General features: G+C 39.8%; 2 protein-coding genes across 2 annotated transcripts; one reads left to right on the forward strand and one right to left on the reverse strand.

Annotated features, from left to right (window-relative positions):
* The first annotated feature begins 1,753 nt into the window (after positions 1–1,753).
* On the forward strand, positions 1,754–6,504 carry LOC149814863 (DNA-directed RNA polymerase subunit beta). Its single transcript, XM_089988804.1, has 4 exons — positions 1,754–2,072; positions 4,289–4,733; positions 4,944–5,059; positions 5,746–6,504. Exons 1-4 carry the CDS (start codon positions 1,781–1,783, stop codon positions 6,165–6,167), a joined length of 1,275 nt encoding a protein of 424 aa, XP_089844930.1. The 5' UTR covers positions 1,754–1,780; the 3' UTR covers positions 6,168–6,504.
* A 2,159-nt stretch (positions 6,505–8,663) lies between these two features.
* On the reverse strand, positions 8,664–11,701 carry GULLO3 (D-arabinono-1,4-lactone oxidase family protein). The gene is made up of 3 exons (XM_089990435.1): positions 11,054–11,701; positions 9,866–10,121; positions 8,664–9,632 (listed from the first exon to the last, which is right to left on the reverse strand). Exons 1-3 carry the CDS (start codon positions 11,699–11,701, stop codon positions 8,815–8,817), a joined length of 1,722 nt encoding a protein of 573 aa, XP_089846561.1. The 3' UTR covers positions 8,664–8,814.
* Positions 11,702–15,647: the final 3,946 nt, after the last annotated feature.

Raw genomic sequence — 15,647 nt, forward strand, 5'->3', positions numbered from 1 at the left:
CGATGACGCTCTCGCCGGTGAGGATGAGGAAGATGACCAGCGGCTCCACTAAGGCCATGACACCCATCTCCCCCCCTCGTCGTCATACCATGCTAGCACGAACAAGATGACAGCACCGACCAGCATGTCCTCGAACTAATCCAGGATCAGACGCCACACTGAGGACCCGTCGTGCCACTTGAGCTCGTTGGGGGCCGTAGATCGCTCTGCGGCAGTCCGCTTCTTCCCAGGGCAGCCACTGCTCGGCGCTCACCTTGTAGTGTGCCTCGCACTTGGCCTCGTCCCTCGCCCATGCCGGGAAGGGATCGCCGCCGAGAAACTCCACCACCACCCTCCTCCTCTCTCATTTTTTCAAGATTTTCCCACTTTGTTTTTCTCATGTTACACAAACAAGCGAAAAAATTTCTTTTGGAAAACTTCTCATATCAATTTTTTTTTCTTATAAGATTTTTTCTCACTTTCAAACGTGCCATTAGTGACTCCATCCATACGGGACTTTGGAACAACAATGTTAATCATGATGACTGGCACCTAAGATCAACGTGGTTTTCACTTTAAGGCTACATCCAAGAGCGTGAATGGAGTGCTGGTGACAGAGCTTGTGCAAGTGGAACAAAAGATAATAATAGAAACTTCAAGGTGTGTGTGTGGAAACTGAATCTCTATCCTAATATTTGTGCATAGACAGATAAATTGTACAAAACACCTATTGGCTAGACTAATTAATCCTTTTGAATCCCTCCTTTGCAAACCTTCTATATAGTCTGATTTTTTGTAAAGTTGTTATAGATTAATATTCTGAATGCCAATACATCGGATTTCATCCTATATTCGAAATCCGATTTTGTTTAACTGGATTTGTTAAGCCAAAACTATATGCAATCACAATCAAATGCAGATATGGTTCTGTTTTTTTACTAATGAATCCAATGATACCTGGATCCCATTGCATGCAAAAAGTTGGATTTCAACCATCTGAATCTGAATTCATTTAACCAACATCCGATTAGTCAGATCTGGTATTGGCTACATCTGACCCTTATCCAAACCATTTATATCCCTGGCTTTTGTTTAGCCCACCTCTGGTGAAGCCTGGACCCAAATCCTAACTCTTGTGGGTTACCTACAGTATTTGATTGAATTGGATCTTCAACCAACCGAATCTGTTCAATGAGGTTTCGTGGAAAAGTGTCCAAGTCCTGTCAGTTAAATGGGTTAGGTTCAGTTTTAAAATTTATGTTGGCATCCAGATACAAGTAACATGTGAATTGTTCACATGTAAAGGATTTCTCTATCCATATCCAAATCCAAATCCAAATCAGCCACGTCCAATTATGTCGGATTTGGTTAATGTTCACATCCGTTTGCCACGGAACAAACTGAATGTATACTTGGACCTAATTGGGATTCACTTAATTACACTTTTTTGAGATTCTAAATCGGATTCAAATAGGTAATTTCCATGGATCTGCACTCAGGATCCGAGTCACATCCAATCTTGCATGTAAAAGATATGTTTGTGACTTAATTTTAAGGAACCCAGTATTGCCATATAATTCAAATCCATATTCAAACTCTACCTTATGGGACAAATTCTGGATTCGAACCAAAATTTGGATTTCTCGTTGAAGATTAGGACTCGGTTCAACTAGGATCCGACCCATCCATGCTCGGTTCGGGTCAAGTAAATCCATCTGCAGACCCGGAAAACCTTCTCCTGTATAAACTCTGGCCCCTCACACTGCTGGAGACAATCCGAACGAACCAGAAGGCTCACGAGATGCAGGAAACAGGGATCTCTTCTCGCCGTTCTCCGGTGGCACCGCAGGAAACAACTCCGGAGTCTCCGACGAAAGACCGAATCTCGGCCGCGGCGAGAGCGACGAAACAGATGGGCAAGATAGGCTTCCTGGGGCAATGCCTCATCCTCTCGCTCGTCCTCTTCTTCGGCTTCCTCCTCATCCACTCCCCTCGCTACATTTGCACAAGCTTCCCAGATCCTTTCTCCCGGAAGCATCTCGTCTCCATTGAAGGCCTCGATTCAGACTTCGGCTCCCTTGGCGTCCCCTGGTGTGAGTTTTCCGGTCTCCGGCCTTGATTTCTTCCGTCTAGGGTTTGGCCTTTCCGACTTCTTGAATGTTGGTTAGGGTTTTGTATTTTCTTTTTCTTCTGGACAGGTACGTTCGGATGCCTCAACTCGACGGGATTTGGAATCAGAACGATTTCAAATCATTCTGATTCCAAATCCCAGAGCAACCCTTGAGATTTCATGATTTCGAATCAGCACAGGCTGCCTGAAATCTCATGTTCGGTTGAACATGAGATTTCAGGCTTTTAGAATCGCTTTCTCAGGTTCCCCTGAGAAAGCGATTCTGTGGGAACGAACCGGACGTTAGAGTTCTCGTTAAGAATTTTTAATGTTTTCGTGTTACTGTAATTTGGAATCGGCAGTAGATAATAACATTCATCCTCATCATTATCATTCGTAATTGCTTGTTTATGCAGAGTTCATAGCTTTCCTGATCTAGGATCGAACTTTGCTGATCTTGTTACTGCTTGATTTTATCCATTGTCTTGTTTATTTGTTTGCTCACTTGCCTTGTTGAATTGGAAAACTGAATCTACGGAAGAAATCAGAGATAAATAGCAATCTTTGCCGTAATAATTGTATGATTGCGCTGGTTTTGTAATCATCATTACTATAGAATAGAGTTGCGGGAAATGAATGTTGGTATCTTCATTCATTGTTTCTCTCTTAATTGATGAGTCTTCGTGGGATGGTGTGGGCATGGGATTATGATAGTAACGTGATTTGTTGTATTTTATGTGGCATGACATGGACAAAAATGCATTCAGAAGTTGCAGATTTTTGTGAGGAATGCAATGGTTAATGCAAAGTTTGGTAGGGTAGTTACAATCACAAATCTCCATGGCATGAAGTTGTCACATTTTGACTCAATCGTTGCATTCATTATGCATTGATTAATTCACAATCTGCAAACTAGGACATCCTTGCTGATGTGGGTGTTTTAGCTCAGAAGATCCCACCTGGGATATCAGGTTCTCAAGGGGCGTAGCAATCATTAACCCACCATTCATAACCAGTGTTGAAAACCCAGTGACTCGGGAATCATCTCTTCCATGGTTGACTCGTGACTTGGGAGGCCAACTCAGTGCTTTGGCTGGTTTTTCAACATTTAATCTCATATATGAACAGTGCATTAATTATCATATATTGTAGCAAAAAAAAGACATGATTACTTGTAAAATAAAGAAATAAGTCAAATAACATCTTGTTAAGCTGCAACTAAGTCACATTTACACATTTAGTAATAAGAAATCAAACAACGAAGCTAGTGTGTAATGATACATTGATTGACATACATAATGACTAACTGCCATGATCAATGATTAAAACAAAAGAAAAAAAGTCATTAAAATTCACACATCAAGGATATCGATTAATAACATCACAATTTAAGAAAAACACTTGTAAAATAAATTGTCAAAGCATATCTGTGTGTGTGCGTATTTGTACGTGAACATCACAATTTAAGAAAAAAAGTTGTAAAATAAATTATCAAATTTAACACACACACACACATATAGACATAGACAAAATTGCAAACAAACTAGCAAAACCGAATTTGACTCGGTAGAGTCACACTATGACTTGGCTGAGTCTTGCCTGGTTTTGTTGGTTACTGAGTCCATTCACTAGGTTAACCGAGTAAATGGATGAGCCACTACATGCATACATACATATAGACAAAATTGCAAACAAACTAGCAAAACCGAATTTGACTCGGTTTGACTTGGCTTGATTCGGCAGTCACACTATGACTTGGCTGAGTCTTGCCTGGTTTTGTTGGTTACTGAGTCCATTCACTAGGTTAACCCAGTAAATGAATGAGCCACCTCGAGTCCAACGAGTCAATAAGTTGACTCCTCAGGTTTTAAAACATTGTTCATAACCTTGGTGGCTGTGATTCATGCTGATAGTAAATCCTTGGTTGTGTGTGCAACATGATGGCCTCATGTTTCTATGGATGCCAAAGTTTAAACATGTTTCTAATGATTTTCCTGAGATGGTCCAAATTTCCAGCTTAGGAAGGGCTAATGTTAATATTACTTTCTTTAAGAGTTTTATGCTAATGTACATGCCATACAATGTTATTTGATTTTCATCCAAATGCAGTTCTCTTTTTTTGTTTCTCTCTTGGGTTCTTTTCATCTGTAACTTTCTTTTCACATTTATCTATTTCTTTAATATTGTTCTTGTCAAAAGGCAGAACGAAACATGGGCGTACTGTGGAATGGACCAAAAAGGATCTGCTCAAAGGGTTGGAAGAATTTGTTCCAATTTATGAAACTCGGCCAATAAAAAACAATATGTTTGGCATGGGATTTGACCACAGTTTTGGTCTTTGGTTTATTACACATTTTCTGAAACCTGATCTGATGATTGAGAGTGGTGCATTCAAGGGGCATTCAACCTGGGTTCTCCGGCAAGCCATGCCAGAAAAGCCCATAATCTCTCTTTCGCCTCGCCACCCTGAGAAGTATCTGAAGAAGGGGCTAGCATATGTTGATGGGAATTGCACGTATTACGCTGGAAAGGATTTCATTGATTTTGGTAGCATGGATTGGGCCAGTGTCATGAAGCGGCATGGAATCTCAGATCTTGGAAGGGTACTAGTTTTCTTTGATGATCACCAGAATGAACTTAAGAGGTAGCATCCAAACTCGGATTTTTTATTTTTTACTAATGCTTATTTTATTCCCGATGAGTTCATGTTTGCAATCCTGGGATTCAGTTTTTTGGGTCAATTTGTCCCATATATTCTTTTCTGCATTCATTTGTTTTGCTAGTTTCTTTTAGGGCAGAAGTTGATTGTCACTCGTCCACTCATACATTTTCCCTTTCTAATTTGGGGTTGCAGACTGAAGGAGGCATTGAAAGCAGGATTCCGTCACTTGGTTTTTGAAGATAATTATGACACCGGGACTGGGGACCATTATTCTTTTAGGCAAATGTGTGATCAGTTTTATATAAGAGGTGCATCATCTATCAAGTTTTTTTTTTGGTTGTATGAGATTATGATATTGTGATTTTTATATTCTCTAGTTCTTTAGTAATTAATATCATTTGCCATTCTCTTGTTTGATTTCATATGGTTTTAATAGTTTTTTCCTTTATTCAAATACTGCAACAGTTGATCTGATTGTGTAGATTAGGGATGGTAGTGGACCGGGGGAAACAGGGCCCCGCCCCGCCTCACCCTGTTTGGACCGGGATGGAGGACATGAAAAGGGGATGGAGGTTAAAATCAAAACCCATGCGGGGATAGAGGCGGAGATGGACTTCCTCCGCCCCATCCCGATCCCCACCCGCCCCGTCTCCAATCCTTCTTTAGGGATGGCAATGGACTGAGGGGAAACGGGGCCTCGCCCCACCTCGCCCAGTTTGGACTGGGGATGGAGGACATGAAACTGGGATGGAGGTTAAAATCAAAACCTGTGCGGGGATGGAGGAGGGGATGGGCAGGATTTTGAGACGGGGCAGGGATGGAGACCTTGTCCCCCGCCCCCGCCCCGGTCCACTGCCATCCCTAATGTAGATAATGGTTGTGTGCTTATCGGTTTTATTGCATTTATAAAGTAGTGACAATGGTCACAAGCGAATTCATGATAACTTGGTGTTTTGGTTTGCACTGGCTTATTCTTTTTGCCTTTATATCTCAGGTGGTGGTCATAGTTGCTTTAAAGACAGCGATGAAGCTAGGATAAGAACAAAAAGGAAAAAATTCTGGGAGAAAGCTGTGGATATTGATGAACTATGTGGTCCAGGAGAAAAATGGTGGGGTGTTAGAGGTGAGATGCGGGACAATTTCAATCACAGCAACAAGGCAATATCTGATACTGAACATTTTGAGAATAGCAGATTTGTGGAGTCTGTTCTTGATGTCTATTGGGAGCTTCCACCTGTGGCAGGGCCGTCGCTTACGCATCAGACCAGATATGATCCTGCACGTGCAGTCGATCCTATTATAGAAGATGGCAGGTTTGGCTTGTTTCAGAGACTTGGTTTATCCAGACTAGAGACTTCTGTGTTCAATGGATATACCCAGATGGTATACCTTCAGATATCTCCCCCAAGTTCTTGAAAGTGTTGGAGATACGTGTAAATGTGGTTGTCAATGACACTTTGCATTAAGGATAGTTGCCTGGTTCATCTCTTTTTCTCTTCAGACTTGCCAGTAGACATTTAAAGACAATTTTCCTCTTTTTATTGTAATTGTCTTTTGCACCACGAGAGTACTACTTTCCGTGAGACGTCTTGTTGCAAAAGCCTTTTGTTCGGTTCTAGCATTTCTTGAATGGTTACATCGATGTACTACCAAAAGCTACGTTGTTCTGATCACCTCTTATAATCAGTGAGTAAATGCACAAACTGATGATAGAGAAGTTTCTTAAATGAAAACTTTTTAAATGGCTGTTTGGTACATTATTGCAAAATCAACTTGTACTTGAAAACATGCAAAGTCAATAAATTTAGGAAAATTGTTTGAAGTTGGTGAAAGTATGGTTTAGGTTCGAAATTGGAAGCTTTAATCTTAGTGGTTACTTTGATATTCTGAAGTTGTTTCAACTTTCAACTTCCGGCTAGGCCTACTTCTATGTCTATGTGATGGAAACAAGAACCTGCATCTATGGGTCTTACCAATTTGTAAGTAAGAATCAAGAATAATGTGGGGGTAAGGAGGAAGTAATCAACTCTTATATCTTTGAAGAAATTCCCTGTACAACATCAAAACGTGAATATCTACCTGTACATTTTGCAGTATTTTCTTTTCTTTTAACTGAAATTCCACGATTTTCTGTTGAAGTCATTTCAGACTTTTTGCTAATTCTTGTTCCTCTGTAAACCGTCTTCATGAAAATCCAGTCGTGGTATTTCTTTATTTGAAGAAGCTATCCCTCTTAATGTTGTAAAAGTCAAATTGTTTCGAACGATGCAATATGATAAATCATAGTATTGCATGTACGTACAGTATGATACAATTCTTGGATTGGAAAAGGGGAACATTAGGCTGTATTATAAGATACATGCTGAATCGTAAGGTGCCACTACTTTTTGGTATTTTCTTGATTAAATATTTTAGATGATTTTTTCTGTACTTTTTCTCACCTTTAGTGTGACCTTTCTAATAAATAAGACTACTACATAGTTTATTATATAACAATGTATGGAGAGATTTAGCCTTGTTGAACGGGCTCAGCACCAATTTAATGTGGAAAGAAAAAGCTCTAGCCCCTGCTTAGCAGGAAAAATAGAAAAGAATAAAAAGGAATATGTAGGACTGAGCACAAATTAGGAAGGCACCTATTTTAGGAAAAGTAGAAATACAAAAGGCATTGCCTCTTTCAACCTAGTATATTGAGTGTAGGTCAAATCTTCACTTAAGGGAAGAAGCTTCACCATCAGTTTTTTTGAACAATCAATATACATCCTATCCAACTCATTGCAAGATTTTGTGCCTTACCTCAAAATGGGATGTATTTGTTTTCAACATGTATACTTTTGCTTGTGCTGGAATGGTCCTGCTAATTAAATCCGAAGAGTTCATCTATTTTGTTGTTGTTTTCAAGCACTCTTGCAGTTTCTAGAGGCAACATTATATTGTCTGACAATATGATTCTAGGGAGCAACCTGAGCTGAACATCCTCTAGATCTCTTTTGATTGATATGCTGTATAACTAGCCTGTCATAACCCAAAGACATCCTGAGATTGGCCATCAAGAATGCCAGTTGTTTCAAATTGTTTTTCTTGAGGCTTTGACAAAGAGTTAAATAAGCAGCCTAATGTTTGATCATGCCTTTAGCCAACAAATATATTGTTGCTGGATGGTTTGGTCAGCATTATATGTCCTAAGATTAACATTGATATAGAGATGGTAGATGTTTTGAACTTTTTTTCTCCAATTTTTTTTATCACAATGTTTTAATTAAACAACCTAAATATGAAGGTTGTTCCTTCAAAGTAACAATTTTTTTGCTTGAACTAGCTCATGTTTAACTAGCCAAGTTTATCCACCATTTGTTGTGTTATTCTGCCAACATCTTATCTAATGATAAAGTTTGCCATACTCGTGAACACTTATTGAAACCAATGTCCATAACTGCTTGTAGCATTAAAAGGATGATGGTTAATTATTAGTGGAATCATGGTCACTGCTGCTGTAGTTCCTTCATAATGTTTTGTGGTTTCCAAATAAAGTTCAACTTTGGAACATAAGAACCTGTTTATGTTCCATTGCCAAATTCTTTTGGGAGGCTTCTTTAGCTTGCAACTCCATTTAGGCTCTGTATGGGAGTTGTTGGGAGGGAAATGGGAAGGGCAATGAGAGGAGTGATGGGTAGGAAGCAACAGGAGAGGATTTCACAACAAGATCCTTGTGAGGCTGTAATTTAAATCCGAACCCCCTCCCATCTCCCCTCTCATTCCAAATCTGAGACATCAAACAGCAGATACTAGCGTGGATTCCTTGAATCCTCAATGTCCCCCCCAACACCATCTGCCAGGCAGAGCCTTAGCCAAGTTGCCGCTTGAATTTGAAGCAAATTGCTCTCAAAGGTAAGCAAATTTGTATCATTCTTCTTCACTGGGGATACGTATCACTTTCTCAAAATTAGAACAGTAAACATTTAGATTTTTGCACTGTTTCAGTCAGACTTTTCCTTATGAATAATCAAATTCCTTGGTCACACTATAACATGATAGGGGAATTCCTCACTATACTTAGAATATTTCATGCCATGGTGGAAAGTGAGTACCTGCAGACTCGAGCTTCTTTATAAACAAGGCCAGGTTTGCAGAAGTACCCTTTATCTGGACTGCAGTGCCTGTCTTCTGAACAGATACACAAGCCTTCTAGCGCACATCCATTATTTTTGGTTGCCTCACTTCCATAGAGTAATGCATCTGACCATTCACTGGAAAAAGTGTTTCCAGGATCGAGTTGATTCTTCGTTGCAATGAACTTGCCAAAATTGGGATACTTCTTTTGCACACCCAAGAATGCTACATTCCTGTTCTTGGCCCAATGTGGCTTTGCTGCATACTTGAAGAATGCCATCTGCTCCACTTCCTCCCATACATCTTGGTTCAGTCTAGGTGTGTAAGGATCATCAGCTCGGTAGTAATTGAAGTCCACAACAACAGAGTCGTCTGGTTGACCTAGATGAGCCTCAGATGCCTTGATGAAACGAATCAAAAACCCGTTATATAGGTCTACTCCACAAAAGTTCTCTGGATTTAGGTCCCTTAGTGTCTTTACATCCTTAATGAAGTCTCTAAACTTCGAAGCAGGGAATATGGCTGTTGTTTCATAAAAGAGTAGTCCTTTGATTCTGGGATCCCACGCACATGTCCTGAAGATATCTGCAGATGATGTATGTGCACACGACCCGGAAGCCTGCATCTTACCCTGGTGACCCACCACAGGGTAGCCTGTGAACATCAGATTGGTGTTTTTCAAACCATTGGCCGCTAACTTTTTGTATGCTACTACACCAGCAGCCATGGTGCATTTACCCTTGATGTTCCTTAAGGACTCCAGTGCCTTCTCTGCATGATAAAAAGTAAGTGACCACTGATAGAATTGGATACTGTTTTAGAGAAAAATGGAAATGGGCTGTCAAGTTTAGAAAATATGGAAGGATCAGTGCCAGGTTGGAACTTGAAATTAGTTGCCCAAGTCCCGCCAAGCCTTTATTGTGAATGATGCCCGAACGGGTTCAAATGAATCCTAGTTAGGAACATGCAATCCTTCGGAAACTCAAATAACAGAGGAAGAATACCTGAAGCTCTCACTATTTCGCTGACTGCTATATTTTGGGGTTGAAATCCAATAAAGTCATTTGTACCATCACCAGAGCTGTTTACTGAAACTCGATCATCCACTCTGAAGACTGCAACATGCTGTGATGGATACCAGGTGATATCTGCAAACTCATGTCGCAGTGCATGATCCACAAATATTTCTTCAAATTGGATGTCATTTTCGAAGTAGTTAGTAATGCGCCTTTTGAATGCAGGCTCTAGGGAGAGCTTTACCTGTTTTCATAGAACAATGAACAAGTCAGTTTGGTTTAAAACAGAATCACATTGAATAGTTCAACTGGTTAGTTCACATGAATATGAAAGTCCAAGCTGGTGAGTTGAGGCACCAAAGGGATTGTACAATACAGGAAAACATGGCAGTCGGTAATGCAAACCTAGCACAAAGCTGACGTATATGCACATCTTGTCGATACACATTAGTCTGTTAGGAATCTAAAAGTTAAATTGCCATGGCCAGAGAAAAATGGCATTTCTATCTTAGGATGTGATCTCTGCAGCTGTTGGGATTATGCCCATCGTCACAAATGGGACGAAGCTTCAAAATTTGGAGTTGAAGAGTATCTGCTTGCACTTGTCATCATTTAGGCAAGGACCAATATAGTCTAACTTTGCTGCAATGTCTAGATCGGCTACCTGCAAATGGTTAACAACCATTGAGCTTCTTTTACCCTATTTTGTTTTCTACAAAGTTGGCTGGAGAACTCCAATCTTGAGAATGAGGTCTCACAGGACTGTGTCCTGGAAAAAGGGAGCAATTGGAATCCTTTTCAATAGGATTTCTGATTTACCCATGATCACCATTTTCTTTTGAGTGACTTTCAGTGGCACCTTTTAGCTGGTTTCTCCACTGCTCATCTTCAAAGAGCAAACTTTCATAAAATGCTGAGGGAATTGATGTACTAACGTGTATAATTCAATGCTGAATCTATCACTAAATGATGCAGGTCGAGTCGTGTAGGAAATGAACATACCAATCTAAGATGGTATTGTTAGTTGCTGTTCGAGCGTTCTTCTGTAACTGGGCCAATTGGGATAGAGCTGCTGACTATTTACACTCTGGTTTATATCGTGCATTTGTGATCAATGGCAGTAATTCCAAGCTAGGAAAGAAGAGTATTTATCCAGATCCCACAAGATAGGTTTACCTTTGAAATTGCACCCAGCAGACCGAGGGAGACAATGGCAGTATTGAAGAGGGGATTCTGCTTATCAAGTTCTATTACTTTAGCATAACCTTCAGATGGGTTGGCAGCCACAACCAGATTGATTGCCACCACATGGTCATGAACAGCCCCTCCTTTTCTCCACCAGGAGCTTCCATGGGCTCCTGTGCTGATCAGCCCCCCTAAGCTAACACCATCCCAATAAGGAGAAGCCACCAAACTTAGTCCAGCTTCTTCCACTCTGTCAATCAGATCTCTGAGACCAACTCCAGCATCTACAGTGACCGTCATCGTCACGGCATCAACTTCAATTCTACTATTGAGCTTAGCAGTACTGATGAGTGTCGAGTTTTCAGCCGTTCCCGGGCATGTGAATTTTGGAATGGTATGCGAAAATCCAGTCACCATTTTCACCTTGAGCTTCTTCCGAACTGCCTGTGAAACAGCTAACCAGAGCTCTTCCTCGGTTGTCGGGTAGGCGACAGCCGAAACCGTACAATCCTTCCTATCTCCCCACACACCATATGAGTTGGTAATGATGCAGCCAGAGCTGTTACAGCGAACTGGTGCAGGTGGTGGCAGGGCATGTGCAGCAAAGGAGAAGAATGCTAGAACCAGAAGGGACCTCATAGTTAGCAATGCGTTTTGTGGTGGAAAATTAAGTTTGGATATTTCTTGTTGCTGGTTGCAGGGTCTGGTTTACATGAACCTTTAAGGGAATGAAACAGCGTTTCGTAGATTGTGGTTCAAGTATTGTTGGTGCTGTTTCTTGAATAGCCAGAGATCGGAAGAGAAGGTTTGAGAGAGACACCGTTACGAGGTTAAAAGGACTGCCTTGATGACTAATTTGCGTGCCCCATTTTGGATGCTCGGTGCTCACGGATATTTTGCGTGCCCTGCTGGCAATTGGTGTCTTTACTAATTCCCAAGTCTCTCCCCTCTCTGCGAATGCATGTGTGTTGGGGACCCACACATTAGACATCTAATAAGCAAGTTCCAATCAACAAACACTTAGCGTGATTTGAGAGGGCCTGCAGTCAAAGTGTCCTGGGCCCAGGCAATGCAGCCATTGCTTATGAATGGATCACATCACATAGGCACTGCAAAAGCTAACTCAGCTTTGAATCAGAGCCCAAGGGTTGTGAGCCTGTGGATCTTCAAATTTTGAAAGACAAAACAATGGTAAGTTTGAAAGGAAAAGTTTAGATTCTAAAACTGGATCCGAATATAAGACATAAGATATGCGGGGTTAGCTCTTCAAGTAGTGTGCATTTTTTCCTCTCAAAGAACCTCAAAATCTTTAATGATTGGGTTTTGGGTTTGAGCTTGCAAGTGACTCGCACCTTGTGCGCAAATCCTAAAAAAGAAGTGATGGTATGAGACACCACCAATGCTAAAAAAAATACAAAAATACAACAAATATAGTAAATGTTAGAAAAATCAATATTTTTATAATAAATAAATAAAACATAGTAGCCCTTTCTCATGACAACGATGAGCGCGATGAGAATTCGATTGTATAAAACACCTCTGCAGGGCTCAAGCTTAAGGAGGTTCGAGTTTGGTAGAGTATACCCTAAGACTAGACCTAGAATTAGGATAGTTGGCAAGTGGGCTTAGCAGAGTAGGTTTGACCTAGGCTATGCTTGGACTCTGAGTGTTGCATGGTCTCTTTACTCCAGTTCTGAATAACTAGAATGGAGGGGATGACCTCTATTTGTAATTTTTTAATAGATTTGGATATGAATCCTAAGTTGTTTAGATTTGGATATTCAGATCTGTTTAGATTTGGATAATCGGATCTGACTTCTGATGATGTGGCATAATTCTATTGGTATGTGGTTTTGTTCTCATCTTAATTGGTCAAAGTTATCTTGCTTAGGAGCTAAGAAACTGAGATAAAGGGATAGACAAGATGAGTTTATAAGATTTTAGAATATAGTCTAACTTCACTTAATCGAGTTTTTGAGGGTTTAGGATAGAGATAAGAGCTTTCTAGAGGACTATCTTTAGTTGGCACGTGAATCTAAATCAAATGGACTAAATGAGATGCTAACAACACATGCTCCTACAACACAATGCTAATAATACATCCGAAGTGCTAATAACACATTAGAAAGTGCTAAGGACACATAAAATGCTAACAACACATTGGGGTTTCTTAATGACAATTCATTGTTTTTGAACCCTCCTAACGATATTCTAGAAAACTGTTAACAATAATTCAAGAGCTGATAATGACAATTAATGAGTAGTTTCTAACGACAATCCCTAATTGTTGTTAACAACAAGCTGAAACAAACACAATATATTAACTTGTTTTTGCAATAACTTCCTATTCAGTTGTCAGATCAAGGCATAGTTTGTTGCGTTGAAAAGTTAGAATCATCTACATTAATTTATGTTGTAAATACAAAATTAAATTCAACCATTTTGGTGATAAAAAATATACTCAAAGTGGGTCTTACCTGAAAATAGATTTTTACTGAACAAGTCAACTTGTTTTGGTCATAACTCTCTGCTATAATGTTGTATTGATCTGATTTTTATCTTGTTTGAAAGCTAAAATCCTATAGTTTAATTCATTATTTGGACAAAAATCTTAATAATGCAATTTTGGAGGCCAAAAATTTATTTAAACTAGCCATCACTTAAAAATGACCTAAAATGCCTCATTTTTAAAAAGGAGATTTTTTTTTTTAAAACTATTTAGTCAAAATTGAGGTGTTTACATATGCCTCCCTCTTTGTTGTCGAGTGTGCAAAGTTCGGTCGATAAAAAATAAAGTAAACACATCAATTTTAAAAAGACAACAGAAAGATTAACTCTGACATAACTTTTTTAAAAAGTCATGTAAAAAGATAATAACATGACAATAGATCGTACACTCTATAGCTAAAGTCATGTACATAGCTCAATAAAAGGGTCTCTCTGTTATGCATTTCTATATAGGTAGAGAGGTCTTGGTTGACTGACCGTAGACTGTAGACTAAGTTGGTACATTTTTTTACTCGAGGGCTTTCCCTTGAACTCTATTACTTGAGTGAGAAGTCTTTATCGAATGAGGTTGAACAAAAGATGAAACGAGTGCTTTATTGGGTAAGATTGCAAAAAAGAGGGCTAACAAGTTTTCAAAAGACAATCTTCTTGAAGAGATGAAAACAAAGACAAAATTTAAATGAAGACTTTGAAAAATGTAGGTGAAGACATATTTGATGCAGATACTTGTAGATTTAAGGGGTTAATGCTCTCATCAAATGGGTATAGATTGCCCCATTAATACATGGGACAACCTATGCACCTAATATCTGTCTATCTACAAGATGATCCTAAGTGTTATACCCTCAAAAATTTTGCCGTTCGTGTTGGTTGAATCGAAGTTGGAATAAGGAGAAGGCTCAATTGGAAGATTTGGATTCACAACCGACAAGTATATTAAATGGAGTTTGACACACTCAAGCAGATCAAACCTGCTGGATTTAGGCCTCAAGGCTTGTGGGATACGTTTTCTAGGGTCTAAACCCTGATTGACATGATGGGATAGAGGTTGGAGGTTCCTCATTATGGTGAACGAGGCAATATAGGGAAAACTATGGAAAATGAGTAGCTGTGTAGGTGCAGTTTGGGCTCAGTGAAATGTTTGGGTAAGGCTACTGGTCCAGAATGAACCTATTCAAGGAGTTCCAAGAAGGTTTGGGGATGTGTGAAATGACCTAAGACATATGTTGGACTATGTTTAAGGCCGCTGTCAGTCCGGAGTTACCGAAACAGTTTAATCGAGCAGGCCAATCTAATGGTAGGATGTAATATTGATTTTTGAATTTTGAAAAATAGGTAAAAGCTAGGCTAAGGTTGGAGACCACTTATAAGTCTGTAGCAAGTTGAGAAAGTGTCCCACACGTTCTAAAGCATGAACATGAAGTTTGCAATGTAGCACACTAGCTGGGTCACCAGAGAAGCAGGTTCGCATGGTCAGGGCAACAAGGAAGAGCTTGGGCTCTTCTAAAAAGGTGACTGACCAGCCTAACTGGTCTTCATATGAATTTATATATATATATATATATATATTTTACATCCCAGAGAGAGAGAGAGAGAGAGAGAGAGAGAGAGAGAGAGAGAGAGAGAGAGAGAAGTGTTGAATCTTTTTCACCATGATCTCATTCAATAAGATGCTTCTACATTCAATCATATTTTTTCAACCTCTTGGTGTTCAGTATGGCAGTGAGTTGGGGTTCACGATATTCATCATGGAGCACATCCACAACCGTTGGAGGCTTATCATGGAATGGTTTGAGGTGGGATACATGAAAAATAAGATAAATTTTCACCTCTTTAGGGAGTGTCAAATGGTAGGCCAATTTTCCTACTCGCTCTTCAACCTGGTACAATTCATAATACTTCGATAGGTGTTTATGATAGTCTTGGATTAAGAGTCTTTTGACCTCTAGGCCTTTGTTTCAGCTACACCAAATCTTTTACCTTAAATGCCTGTCAGAACAACCATTGTTGTAGATCTGCTTCATGTGTTGTTGGGTCTTCGCAATGTTCTGCCTCAATGTGGCAAGAATCTCATCTC

This window comes from Nuphar pumila, chromosome 15, assembly GCF_984573655.1.
Source record: "Nuphar pumila chromosome 15, dmNupPumi1.hap1.1, whole genome shotgun sequence".
NCBI lineage: Eukaryota > Viridiplantae > Streptophyta > Magnoliopsida > Nymphaeales > Nymphaeaceae > Nuphar > Nuphar pumila.